The sequence below is a fragment of the Macrobrachium nipponense genome, chromosome 6, assembly GCF_015104395.2.
Source record: "Macrobrachium nipponense isolate FS-2020 chromosome 6, ASM1510439v2, whole genome shotgun sequence".
Lineage (NCBI taxonomy): Eukaryota > Metazoa > Arthropoda > Malacostraca > Decapoda > Palaemonidae > Macrobrachium > Macrobrachium nipponense.
In genome coordinates this window covers 26,793,769-26,808,144 of record NC_061108.1, presented here as the reverse complement: position 1 = coordinate 26,808,144, position 14,376 = coordinate 26,793,769, and the positions used below count along the sequence as shown (strand labels likewise).

General features: G+C 38.5%; 1 protein-coding gene across 1 annotated transcript in view; it reads right to left on the bottom strand.

The window, feature by feature from the left end:
- LOC135216812 (meiotic recombination protein DMC1/LIM15 homolog) overlaps positions 1-14,376 on the bottom strand; it is a 284,123-nt gene that overhangs the window by 35,072 nt on the left and 234,675 nt on the right. Inside the window, exon 3 of the mRNA XM_064252311.1 lies at positions 1,092-1,337. Within this exon, the coding sequence (XP_064108381.1) occupies positions 1,092-1,337 (246 nt within the window). The remainder of the gene's footprint in view (positions 1-1,091; positions 1,338-14,376) is intronic.

The window sequence follows — 14,376 nt, the reverse complement described above, 5'->3', positions numbered from 1 at the left end:
GAACTACAATGCCCCATGACCTGGTACAGATGCCAATAGTCCCTGGATCATACAAGTTTTTATTAATACTACCGGTTTCCAGTTTGGCGCTAGTATTATCCTAATGTTAAGACCGAAGGTTTGTTTTGAATATGAACCATGAAAATTTTGGTGTCAAAGAACCTAAACGTATGTTACTACAGATCTGCATTGTTTAGATTAGATTTTTATTTGTGTCAATTATGATGAGTAAACTCAGATCTCTAAAGTTCATATGAACAGAAACATAAATGAATAAATCCAATGTCATATGTTTGTTTTTAAACATGAGCTTTCTATTTACCTTTAATTTGCATGATTTTTCCTTTTGGAATACGGTTACAGAAAATTTCACAAATGTGGATTTCCACGCATTTTTTATACTAATTTCATTATCAGTTAATATTTTGTTGTTCATCAAATGGATAACATTTTACTGAAGTTAAAATATAATATTTAACATTTTATAGAATGTTAAACTTTATGAACAGTGTTCAATTCATCACTAAAATTGGTTATAACTGACTTACTGTTAACACGTGAAAATAAGCTCATTTTCTGCAGACATACTGAAAAGGCTAATACAGGCAGTCCCAGGTAATCAGCGATCCAGTTTTATGGCACTTGACTAGTGATGCCGATAACTGATTTTTTCGGCGTTGATCCCTGCTTTTCCGCTCTGACCCCCACAGTGTCGGTCCCTGGTAATCAGAGCTGATAACCGGAGGGGATCTGTGCTTTTATCGCCGATTTTCGGTTATTGCTGCGCCATCGGGAATGGAACATCTGCCGATAACCGGGGACTGCCTGCACTGAAATAATCGAGTTCTAAACTTTACAGAAAGATTTCCCATAAAGAATAGGATGAAGAAAAGGAAAACTGAAAACTAGAATTTGCATACTATGTAATAAAGACTATGAAGAAAAAATTAAAACCACAAAAGACGCTTAAAAGATCTTGAGATATGGCCAAAAATGGGAAGGACTTGATACATTTGAATAAACAACTAAATAATTCCCTCTAACAATAAATTATAAAAGTTTAACTCAAAATGTAAAAGAAAAATACAAACCTTTCCACCTGTGTATGTTCCAGCTTCATTGGGTAACTGAGCAGTAACACAGAGTGTGTGAGATAACTGTGTCTTGCCTGTTCGGAATTCCCCAAAGACTTCAGTTATGGCCATGCTTTCTATTCCCCCTCCAAGGAGTGTGTCCAATTCAGCTGATCCAGTGCTCACCTTGAAAATATGTCGCCGGCGTTCAGAAACCACAAGAGCAGTTACAAAACCATCTCCACCACCTAATTTGACAGAAACCTGGAAGGCACACCAAGAATTATATGCACACTCAACTCCAATTATTTAATAAATCACACATATTCCATCACAAAAACATTATCTGTAAAATAGTAACAGGAGGGTGATAATGACACCTAATCTTTCAATTGATGAGAAATGCACATGGCATTGTTGTTTTTATAACCTATATCCATAACTTTGCATTTATTAAGTTGAATGGCATCTGCCATTTTATTGACCATTTGCAACCACTTTATTATCATTATCAGCTCTGATACCTACGTTTGTGTCATCAGTAAACTTGCTTATTTCACCATCGTTATGCACAAGTCATTTAGATATACGAAACAAAGGACCAAGAAACAAACTGAGGCACAATATTGTGGCTTTGGCTAATGAGAGGAAGTTCCATTGATGAAAGAGATTTCCGATTTCTATTAATTAACCTCTCTCCTGTCCAATCTCCTACTTTATCTGACACCGAGACTCCTTACCTTTCCCAATACTAATCTTAAGACACCTTGTCAACTATTCTGGAAATCCAATACGGGTATGCCTATTCCTCTACTTTTATGACAATTATTAAACTTGTCATGAAAGAAGTCTAATGGTGTTGTATCGTTTTAGTCCCATTTCCAATTTTTTATCTGGTTTGGTTTTACACCTAAGATTTATAGATTCCTGTAGTCTATGTTATATGTACCTCTCACATTAGAACCAATCTTGGACATAGACATCTTTTTCAATTTTCCAACTCTTAACTGTTTTCTTTTCTCCAAGGATGCTTTATATGTGTAACAAGTGATGAGTGATTACTTCCTCTACTTCCTTGACCACTCTCAAGTGAAATAAATCTGGACTTAGTAGCTTATTTTGGTTCAAGTTTTTCATATTTACCAATGGTGTTATCTGTATTTTACACATCTCATTTCATAAATACTTTTGCACATTTCATTTCATAAATATACTATAAATTACTCAAGTGCCTTTCTCAGTTCCCAAAGTACTACTGTATATTTATACATCTGCTCTACCTGCATAACTACACTTTTGTTAGCTGTTTTTCTTTTGTAATGGTTATAATCTTGACAGTTTAGTTCTATGAGCAATCTTTTTTAAATGAAATTTGTACTTCAAATCAAATTATACTATGGGCACTTTTTCCATAATTTTCTGTTACACTAAGATTATGTAACATATTGTTCTTGGATAATAAATCATTCACAATATCCTCCTGTTGGTCTGTTTACCATAATATTTGATATTCCTCAGTGGCAAAGTCTAATAAAACCCTTTCTGCATATGATCCCTGCTGTCCAGCTTACTGAGCAGCTAAAATCCTGTGACACATGCATCACTCATTTTTAATACTGCTACTCCAATTGCTGTAGAAGTTTTTATCATTTTTTCCAGACTGACAGGAAGATCTATATTGAGACATACGTAGCGCTTCCTGTCAAGTTCATTTAACACACCTTTCATGTATTTTGCCACTAATTTACAGTCAACTGGATTACAGTATATTCCCAATTACAATGTACATCCTCTCTCTCTCTCTCTCTCTCTCTTTGCAATCTCTTTCTTGAACATTTTATATCCTTGTTAATCAAATTTCCATGAAAATCTCTTAATACGTATTAGTGTGAATCCATGGTTATCTAATTCTATATCTGGCTTCTAAACTGCCATCAAGGACCTATGCAAGTACATTTTTTCCCCAATAGTTTGAGCACTGAATGGATTTTTTTTGGAAGGACTTATTACCTAAAAATGTCTTTTTTATTTCATTAGACTTTAGTCAGGGCACAATAACTTGCTCCATCTATTTAAATTTCTTGGTTCTCTGACAGAAGTTAATTCATTTACAACTTTCTTCTTTTGCTGGAAAAGGGTTCCCATCAAGGGTAGTATTTTATGTTACTAACCTATACGTATTACCTTTTGGAGATACAGTATCCTGGACATGAACTTTTGTTCCCCTCTAGTAAGCAAAAAGCATCTCTGTCATGTGCTTCATCAAGCTTTTTAAGGTAAGCAATCAGCTGAGGATGTCCCTCTCCCTGATACTTGTTATCCTGAAATTCTTACAAAATTTGCATTTTGCTCCAGGGATGTTAAGAAAATTCTGGATTATCTTGATAGCTGGGTGGGAGAACCCCAATGGTTTCTTCCCTTGGTTTATAAAAAAAAAGTTTCTAGTGCTGTCTCCCAAGTTTTGTAGATTCTATAGATTTTCATGTCAACGTAATTTTTACAAATAAGCACAAACTTAGTAATACAGTGCCTGTATTCAAAGAGTGGCATACCTGCAAACTGCAGTAACTACAGGCCAATCCCCATTCTCCCTGTGCTCTCCTCAGTTGGTGAAAAAGTTATTTTTAAGCCACTATATAAATATGTCGAATCTACAGGATTGTTAGCTGATAGTCAATATGCATACAGGAAGCAGCTGGATACCTGAGAGCCTCTTTTAAACTTGACATGCCATTTGCGAGGGAACCTTGGTAAGGGTTTTTATAAGTGCAGAGAAATTCAGATAAATTTTAGTGCTGCTTTCAATTTGGTAAATCACAAGGCACTTATTTATAAACTTCAGAATATTGGAGTGGGTGGATATGTTTTAGGATTACTTCAAGATTTCCTTACAGGTAGGCAACAGAGTTGCTGAGGATGGGATCTTTAGTTTTCTTGGTCCACTGTTATTTTTAGTGTATACAAGTGAGAAATGAAGCTGCCGTCAGCCTCAATCATGACATGAACCAGATCAAGGAATGGTATAGTTGGTGGGCTATGAGGCTGAACTCCAATAAAACAAAAACACTACTGATTAGCTTATCTTGTACAGATTTCCCACCCATCCTCCCCTTCAGGTGGATGGAACTTTGCTGAACAAGCCTGAAGCTTTAAAAATTCTTGGTGTAACCTCTGAGATTGAGTGTTTCATGGTGGTAGGTTTCTGTTCCCTATGTGTATTAGTAGTAATGACTTGGTCTCTTGTTTGTCACTTTTTCTTAAGTTGTATCTCAATACAGTTCATTCACAGTTGATCACTGATCCTCTTTATCTGCTGAAAGCAACCAAATTTGCTGAACAGCAGCCCCAATATGCACAAACCACAGTTTCTGCATCTGAGGCTCCTAAAATGCTAGACCCTGGGGTTAGCATAATGTGTTAAGAATGCAGAAGTCTGTAGAAATAATTATGTAGAAATAATTATGTAGGGAATAAATTAGCTAGGAAAATCTACTTAGTAGAGTAACTGTTATGGTAGATGAAGGCAAAGGAGAGGTAGAAACTGAACGCAAAATAGGATGTTTGAAAAGTGAGACCATAAAACCTGCGCCTTCGACACAACAAAATGTGATGAGGTGAGTTGTAATTGTTGAACCTTGACCCATCAAGTGGGTGGTTCCGATGGATCACGGCACCCACTAGGATTCGCCCTGAGGTGGAACCGGAAACTGTAGGCGTTCAAGATCAACCAATTAAGACAAACTAGGGTGTTCTCCAGTAGCAAAGGAGGAGGAGTCTGAAATTCAGAAAGATGGTTCAGACCTCAGTTGACAGGACAGAAAATTTTTTAGTTAGGAACTCACCTCTGGACGCAAAGCATGTGTCGGTTGATACTCCGGTTACCCTGTGTAAATTGTGTGATTTTTGGACAGTGAATTTGTGTTATAATAATAATTAAGAAAGAAAATGTGCTGTTTAACTTGCCAAGAATCCAATGAAACGAATCCATGCCAAAACCTCCTGAGAACGTAAATCAGTGAAAAGTATTAAACTAATTGAGAAATCTGCAAGACGTCCAGAAACACTTAAGTATTCTACAATGTATAACAATAAGTTCCTAAGAGAGATCTAAACTCAACAACCAAGCAAAATAGCTGAAAGATACTCCATATAACAAAACTAAAAGGGAAACAAATACAAACCAAAACTACAAAAGAAAAAGACTTAATAACACAGACTTAATCAGCGCAGCGGAGCTTCGTGGCAAGCCATTGACTGAATTCTTCAATCAAAATAAGAGCGCTAACAATCGTTATGGCAGGGATAGTGCCCAATTTCCCAAACAGCGCTACAATTCCCCAAACGGTGTTGATTGGCAGCACTGGGTGACGACAGCAAAAGAGAGCGGCAACGAAAGAGAACAGCAACAGAAAAATTCATTGAGCAGCGCGGAACTGTTCGATGCAACCAGAAACCGAAGAAAGAAGAAAAAGTTTCAAGTATCCTAATAGATTAACGTCTGATGATAATTTTAATTTAGAATTTTCTCACACCGCACTGCATAATGATAATAGTAATGCTTTTATAAAATTAATTTATGATAATCAGTTTTTGAGAAAAAATTTTTTTTGCCGTAAATTTTGTGAAAGAAAATAATTTTTTTTTCTTCCTTAGTTGTTGTGTGATAAATCTAGAACCATAAAGATATTTTCATTCAGTTTTACAAAGTGCAGTGGTGTGAATAAGGAATAACAGCATGTACTAATGTTAATGTTTTTCCAGATTGAAGGAAGAAAACGTTAGATGTAAGCATACAAGAAAATTATATAGGCAAGATAGGGACCACAGACTTCTGCCAACATGAAGATAATGTAAGGACAACAATGCATCTAATTTTTTAAAATTGTATGTAGTCCTGCTGTAGTAAGAAATGAATAGAAATTTTCATGAAATTATAACCAGGTTACAACGTAGCAGAACTCCAGACTTGACCATTATAGTCTACGCCCAACCCCTGACAGACGCTCAAGACTAATTAATCAGACAAATTTTCCCCCACGACGATCGCATAGCAAGAGTCCACCCAGAGTACCACTTTCGACAGTAGCAAATATACCCACGACTAGTGTGATTGTTACTAGCCATAATAACAGTACTAACCCATTGCAAGTACCTAGGTATTCTAGAATGGCACAGGCTACACGCTTTTGTGGTAATGTAGAAAAAGTCATTCTGAAAAGAATAAATTGGAATCGTACTCAGTATCGCAGTGGATAGCAGATACCGAAAGTCGGATTTCATCCAGTGGAATAACCCATGAACATAAGAAAATAGATGAAGCTTTACTCTATGTTAGTTCAGAGAAGGGAGATGCGCAACGGACTCTAAATTCATTCAAGTTCCAGGAAATTAAAACTTTTGCAGAATTTAGGAAAGTGTGTTTTGAAATTTGGGAGCCTATCACTCAGCAAGATCGACAGTACAACCTCAGTAAGTTTTTACAACAGAAATATGATGGTAATGGTCCAGCAAACCTTCATACTGATGTAGAGAATGCCATCCATAACTTAACTATTGATTTAAAGAGAACAGGAATAATTATTGGCAATCTCAATGCTTTTAATGATGATGTAGGAGATTTAGTGAGTTTAAGGGAGGTATTAAACTACATAGCCCATGATATAGTATAGATGACGCTACTCGGGATGAAGATAGTATGACGCTATCGGGGAGGAAGATAAAAGTTTTTAAGAAACAAGAACCTAATCCCAAGAGTGATAGTCTCGCAGCTTTAAAGTTCATGCAAAAGGAATTGTGCAAAAGAGAACTGAATCTAGCAAAAGAATTTACAGGTTTTGTAAATAATGGAAACACAGGTAGAAATACGAATATTTTTCAGAGAAGGACAGATAGTGTTCCAGACAGATCTAGATTTTTCAACCATAGACAACCAGGGAAACAAGATCCTAGGAATAATCATAAGAACAGTAATGGAAAATTTTTCCAAGCAAACAGAAATAGTAGATATAGGACTCAACAGCAAAGGGGAAATCCAAACAATGGTAATCAGAATCAAAGTTCAACCAGGCCAACCCATAGTCAGAGTCCAGGAGAAAATAGAACACAAAATAATAGGAAGGAACAAAATTGTGCCAATTGTGGTTATTCCAACCACACAACTCAAAATTGTAGGGACCAAGATATTGTTCAAATTATAATAGAACAGGTCACCTAACCCAGAAATGTTGGTTTAATAATAATCATACAACCAACAATGCTAGTACACCCCATAATAATAATCAGACGCAGTGACAATTACAGAAAGGGGTAGTACAAAAGAGCTTCCTTACCAATAGAGAATGAGAATGAAATAGTCACTGTAAGTAAGGAAGATACATTCAAGTTGCCTTTTGAAGGAAATAGAGAGAGAGTATTCTCAGTGAAGGATAAGGAAATATGCCAGAAAGATTTACCTATCATCCAAACAAGAATTAATGGTAAACAATGCTCAATACTTTTAGATACAGGCAGTACAGTAAATATTATAGATAAACAAACCTTAATAAAACATTTAGGCCTTGCAGATTCAGAAATACAATGTCCTGGTAGAACTAAAAGAGGAATAGCAGGAAAACAGATTAATGCTTTGGTTAATGTCACACTGAACATAGAGATTTTAGACAAAACTTTTAAGGAAGTGTTTGTAGTATTAGAAGAAAGATTTTATCCTACTCAAGCTCTGTTTTCATATAAAGCTATGCAGAGATGTAGAATAATGTTAGATTGTGGAGAAAATAAAATCAATTTGCAATGCAGAAATAGAGAAAATGTTTGTTTTCAGCTAGAAGGAGGAAAGTCTTGCATTAATCTGATCAATTTATCTGAGACGACATCTTCTAGAGAAGCGAACATCCAAGAAACTAATAAGGATAATAATGCTAGCCTGGGTAGCACAGATTTAATGGATAATAGTGAAATAAGTAGTAGAGACAAAGTTTTTGAAGAAATGTCCTTAGCCAGGAATAATTCTATGATAGATTGTGCACAAATAAATAACATTAACAATGCAAGCCTTGATACTCAGAGCTCTGAACAAATTATTGCATCTGAACCAATTCTTGCATGTGAACAAATTGATGATGATGAATCACAGATTGATTATGAGCAATCAACAATAGATGACGATGAATCAGAAATTGATTGTACATATCTCATAATGGATAAAGGTAAAGAAGAAAAATATATCAATGAAGGTACCCTTGTTATTTAAGGAAAATAAAAAATAAATGGAATGAATTGAAGAAATTCAACAATACTATTGGATGAAAGTTCAGATGAAACGGATGTCTGTTATTTCTCAGAGATACACAATGAAGAACAAATATGTTTAATTAGTACTGCAGATGACCATACTGTCAGATTTGTAATTAACAGAGAAGTAGATTTGTACCCGCAATGTCTAACCAAGGTTTGTCTTAAGAGCTAAAACACTAGAAGACTTGCATGAAACAGATGTAATGCTAATTAATGAAGACTTACCGGACTTTGTTAGGATGGACAATTCCCTAGTTCACATGAATGGTACTAATTGCGAGACGTACGTCCAGAATTACTCAGACAAAAGACTATTACTAAGGTCTGGTATAGAATTTTGTACAGGAATTGTAGTGAATAATCCATTACTAACACTAGGTGAAAAAGCATCCTTCTCTAGCAAAGAACAAAGTTCATTTTTAGATAAAGAAGTAAATAAAACAAACTTTCCTCAGAATAGAAATAAATTACTACAAATATTGGAGAGGTATAGAAACGTCATTGCTTTAGAAAGATAAGTTAGGAAGAACAGATACTTTGCAGCATAAGATTTTAATACAAGATGGAACTAAACCATTCCATATACCTAACTGTAAGTTGTCAATAAGTCAACGACCGATTGTAGATCAGTTAATTGATGAAATGAAGAATGATGGATTAGTAGTACCTTCTAAATCTCCATATAATTCACCTCTCTTGTTAGTCCCAAAGGAAGATGGCAGTTGGAGAATGGTAATAGATTGTCGGAAATTAAATTCACACACCATCCCAGATAGAATGCCAATACTAGTCATAAATGATATGTTAGCTCAATTAGGTGGAGCAAAAATATTTATGTCATTAGACTTGCTCAGTGGATATTGGCAGGTACCCTTAGATGAAGAGCCCAAGCCTTTGACAGCTTTTAATACTCATAAGGAACATTTACAGTTTGAAGTGATGCCCTTTGGTCCTACATCAGCCCCATTAACCTTTACTCGATTGATGCTCCAAATCTTAGGAGATAAAGAGGATGTTTCAGTGTTTTTAGATGATGTAGTTATTTCTAGTAAAGACTTGGATAGTCACGTTAAGACATTAGAAATAGTGTTAGAAAGACTGAAGAGTGCAGGATTAGATAAAAATTAAAAAATGTCAATTCATGATGAGATCATTAGAGTATTTAGAACATGTCATCAGTGAAAATGGACTGCGTATGCAGGAAGGTAAAATAAAGGCAATTGTACCATATCCAGCTACAAGTAACTTGAAAGCCTTGAGAAGGTTCTTAGGAATAGTAGGTTATTACTGACCGTTCATTAAGGGATTTGCCACTATAGCCAAACCTTTAACAGATTTAACTAAGAAGGATGTATCTTATGAATGGAAGACAGAACATGAAAGGGCTTTTCAAACACTCAAAGAAATGATGACAAGAAATCCAATTTTAGTTTACCCAGATATTTCAAAATAATTTTACTTAGCCTGCGATGCTTCCAGTACAGGTGTAGGTGTAGTATTAATGTAACAGGGGAAAACAAGAATGAGAGCAGTATATTATGCAAGTAGAGTTTTGAATGCTGCAGAAAGAAATTATACCACTACCAAGTGGGAGTGCTTAGCTCTATATTGGGGATTACAAAGTTTAGGCATATTTTGCTAGGACATAAAGTCAATGTGCTTACAGATCACAAACCCATTTGTGATCTATTTAAGAAAAGAGTGTGAGGGCCAGAGATTAAGACAGGTAGCTGGGTACTGATGATTTATTTACAGACAAACTGGGTTGACATAGACAGGTGCGGACGGATATGTAGTGCAGTCTCGCACCGCAAACAGAAATGACTCTGAGACAGTAAATTTGTGTTTTCTTACAGACATACATTTAGATATAATTAGGCGTACAAATAATGGAATTGCATGTGTTATACATCGGCGGAAAGGCCGCGGAACGCTCTACCAGACGGAAGTAAGAACAATGCGACTTGATGATTGGTCACAATGAAAATAGGGAAAAAGCGTTGTCCTTACAAATACTCCGCCCCAAGACAATGATTATGGAGTAATTATTGGATGACAATCTTGAGGCAGGGGGCGACCCCATGTCCTTGTGACACTTGTTGTGGGGCATCCTCGAGTATAGTCCTTCGGTTTTGCTGATTGACAGGATGCCTCCCCTGGCGGTAGCCTGGGGGGATCTACTGTATGCCGGGCAACCAAGACTGCGAGAGAGAGAGCTGCGTTGTGTGTGGTGATGGAGTGGGGCAGGCCGTGGGGATCCCCAGGTGGTGGCAGCGGCATAGGTTGGGCTGAGGAAGTCCCCAGCGCGGCAGCGGCGTCCCGCGGGCAGAGCGGAACCACAGGTGAGCAGCGGCGTCAGCAGGTCGAGGAAACCCACAGGTAGCGGCGTCGGCAGGCAGGGGAGGCCCACAGGCGTGGCAGCGGTGTCGGTGGGCCGAGGACTGCAGGCAGCGGCATCAGAAAGGGTGAGCAGGTTCACAGGTGTAGCATCAACGTCAGGAAGGCTGAGCGAGCCCCAGGAATAACGGCAGCGTCGAGGGTTTGAAGTGGCCCACAGGCAGCGACGTCAGGGGGCCGAGCAGGCCCACGTGTGCAGCAGCGACGTCGGGTGGGTAAAGCAGGTCCCTCGGTGTAGCAATGGCGTCGGCAGGCAGGGGAGGCCCACAGGCACCGACGTGGGGTGGGTAAAGCCCGTCCCTGGGTATAGCAGCAGCGTCAGCAGGCAGGGGAGGCCCACAGGCAGTGACGTCGGGTGGGTAAAGCACATCCCTGGGTGTAGCAGTGGCGCCGGCAGGCAGGGGATTTCGTCTGGGGACTAGCAGGTGCGGCAATGGCGCCGGGGGAAGAACCGAGGAGGCCCGCAGGTTCGGCAGGTCGAGAAGATGTCTGGCATCCCCCGGGTGAGGCAAAGGAGGCCGCAACATCAAGTGGATATATCTGAACCGCCGCCTGAATTTTGTGTTGGCTGACCAGCACCCAGCTACCCGTCCTCGAAATAAACGCCTAAACACGCTGGGAAGCAGTGCCGTGATTAGTCCGTTAATGGCGTTGGTGTAGTCCTCGCAGTGGAGTTTTCAGAGACCTAAACTGTGGCGCTGTATTGAGTCCGTTAAAGGTTCTCTGAAGGTGAGCGGCCGTAATTAGTCCGTTAAAGGCTGGGCCTAAACTGCTGTGTCACCAACTCCGGGAGGTCACCAGTTGTGAGGACCAGAAATTAAGACAGGTAGCTGGGTACTGATGATTTATTTACAGACAAACTGGGTTGACATAGACAGGTGCGGACGGATATGTAGTGCAGTCTCGCACCGCGAACAGAAATGACTCTGAGACAGTAAATTTGTGTTTTCTTACAGACATACATTTAGATATAATTAGGCGTACAAATAATGGAATTGCATGTGTTATACATCGGCGGAAAGGCCGCGGAACGCTCTATCAGACGGAAGTAAGAACAACGCGACTTGATGATTGGTTACAATGAAAATAGGGAAAAAGCGTTGTCCTTACAAGAGCTTTCACAAATAATATGAAATTTAACAGATGGTTTATAAGTGTCTTAGAATTTGCCCCAGAGTTTAGGTATATCCCAGGTAGCTATAACACTATAGCAGATGCATTGTCAAGATTGCAAGAAGAGACTGAGAAACAAATCACAACTAATACCTTCTGCTTTAGTTGTCAGATCACAGATCTGGATTTGGAAAGAGTTCAGATCGAATAACAAAGGGATGATAACATTAGAAAAATCATGGGTAAATTAATGCAAAATGAGGATGATCAGTCTGAATTTCAGTTAATCAGTGGAATTCTATATAAATCATCAGAAGAACCGAATGCTTGTTCACGTTTGTATGTACCTAACACACTAACCCAAGAAGTTTTAGAACTAACACACTCTTAAAAGTTGTCAGGACATCCTGGAATAAAGAAAACATGTAGAACGGTTACTAGAAACTATTTTTGGCCTAATTGCAATTAAGGTGCTAGGAGATTTGTTGAGAACTGTCATATCTGTAACATACACAAGGGTAACGTAAATGTAAAGGCCCCTCTTGAAAAATATCCATCAGAATTAAATCCATTTCAAGTAGTTTCAATGGATTTTGTAGGTCCATTTCCAAACACAACTAGAGGTAACCGTCAGATACAGTAATCCCTCACCTATCGCTATTAATGGGGACCAGAACCGACCGCGATAAGTGAAAAACCGCGAAGTAGGGTCCCCCCTATTTTTTAAATGCGTAGCATACATTTTTTTTTTTTTGTACATGTACATGTAAATAATAACTGTATTCTTATAACAAGATACATAACTCACCTCTATCAATGTTGGTATCGAATCATGTTGGTATCGAGACTAACCTTTTCCCGACAGTCCGTTATCCACACTGATAACGCATTCTCCATTTGCACAATCCTCTTATTACGAGGAGTCACAACGCGCTTAGTGTCCTTGGAGAATGTTATTGAGGCAGTTTTATGGATTTTTAATTCGTCTTTTTTTATGTAGCGAACCGTTGATTCATTCAGTCTGTACATGCGGGCAACAGACACATAGCTACTGTCTGCCTTAAACATGTCCAATAATTTCATTTTCTCGTTCACCGTCATCATTTTTCTCTTCTTCTTGGGTTCACCAGAGGATGTAGAGGGTGTAGGACGTTTAGGAGCCATTTTCAAGGGCGTCACAAGCACTATTTTGCACAAAAAAAGCACAAAAGAACAGCTAAAACTTTCACACGGCAAGAGTAGCGACACGAGCGCAAGAGAACAATGAATATGGTCTTCCTTCGCTGGGCGCTGGGCAAGGGAGAGATGCTGGGTAACGCGTCTCGGTGGCTCGGCCAATCAGCTTGCGAGATTCAGGAGCTGAGATGGCCAGCGAATCAGAGAGGTGGATTTTGAGTTACACGCCATCTCTGTGTTGATACCTGATGTTCTAATGTACTCTCTCTGCATTCTGGTAATGTCCGCGCCATTTTTTCTCAACTTTGAATTTTTTATGAATATTTTTGAAAAATCCGCGATGCACTGAGGGCGCGAAACTGGAGGCGCACAAAGTAGCGAGGGATTACTGTATTAGTTTTCTTAGATTATTTGACTAGATATGTTGAAATCATTCTAGTAAGAAATAGAGAAGCAACCACTGTAGCAAAGCTCTGAAATCTAGAATAATTACTAGACATTCATGTCCTCAAACAGTATTGTCTGATAATGCAGGCGAATTTACTAGTGACATTTTAAAGATATTGTGTGTTTTATGAAATTAAAAAGTGTCAGATTACAGCTTATAAACCAAGCTCTAATGGAGCAGTTGAGAGAAAAAATCATAAGATAAAGGATGTACTGAGAAGTTTGGTGACTCCACAGACTGAAGATTGGGACTTAACTCTTGAAGACGCACAGTTCACCATCAATAACACTGTAAATTAATCTGTTGGAGAAACCCCACACTTTTAGTTATATGGCTATCAGAAAAGAATGCCAAATAACCTTTTAGACGATGCAACTCCACCCAGACATACTTATACAGTGGTACCTCGAGATACGAAAGGCTCAACTTACGAAAAACTCGAGATACGAAAGCCGACACGAAAATTTTTACTGCTCTACATACGAAAAGTTTTCAAGATACGAAAGGTTTCTGAAAGTCTGAGATTCGCCCGATAACAATTTTGAAACTCGCGCAGCGCGCCGCTATCTTAGTTCTAGTAGACTCGCCACCATCCTCCTGCTCTCCCATTGGTTCTTGATGCTAGCCAAGCCATGAGATCCTTCTCTCCTATTGGATAGCATCCCTCCCATCATGCATCTTACGTGGTGGCGTCCCTTCGCTCGGCCACTTCGCACCCGAAGCTTTATCGAACGCATGTGGCATTCGTTCGGTCCAACGATTTCATTTAGTATCGTAAATTCGTTAGTGATTTCGTTGTGCTACTTTATCGTGTTGTGAGAACCTAATTAGTATACGTACTACATACATAACTTAATTACGTACAGTACATATAGT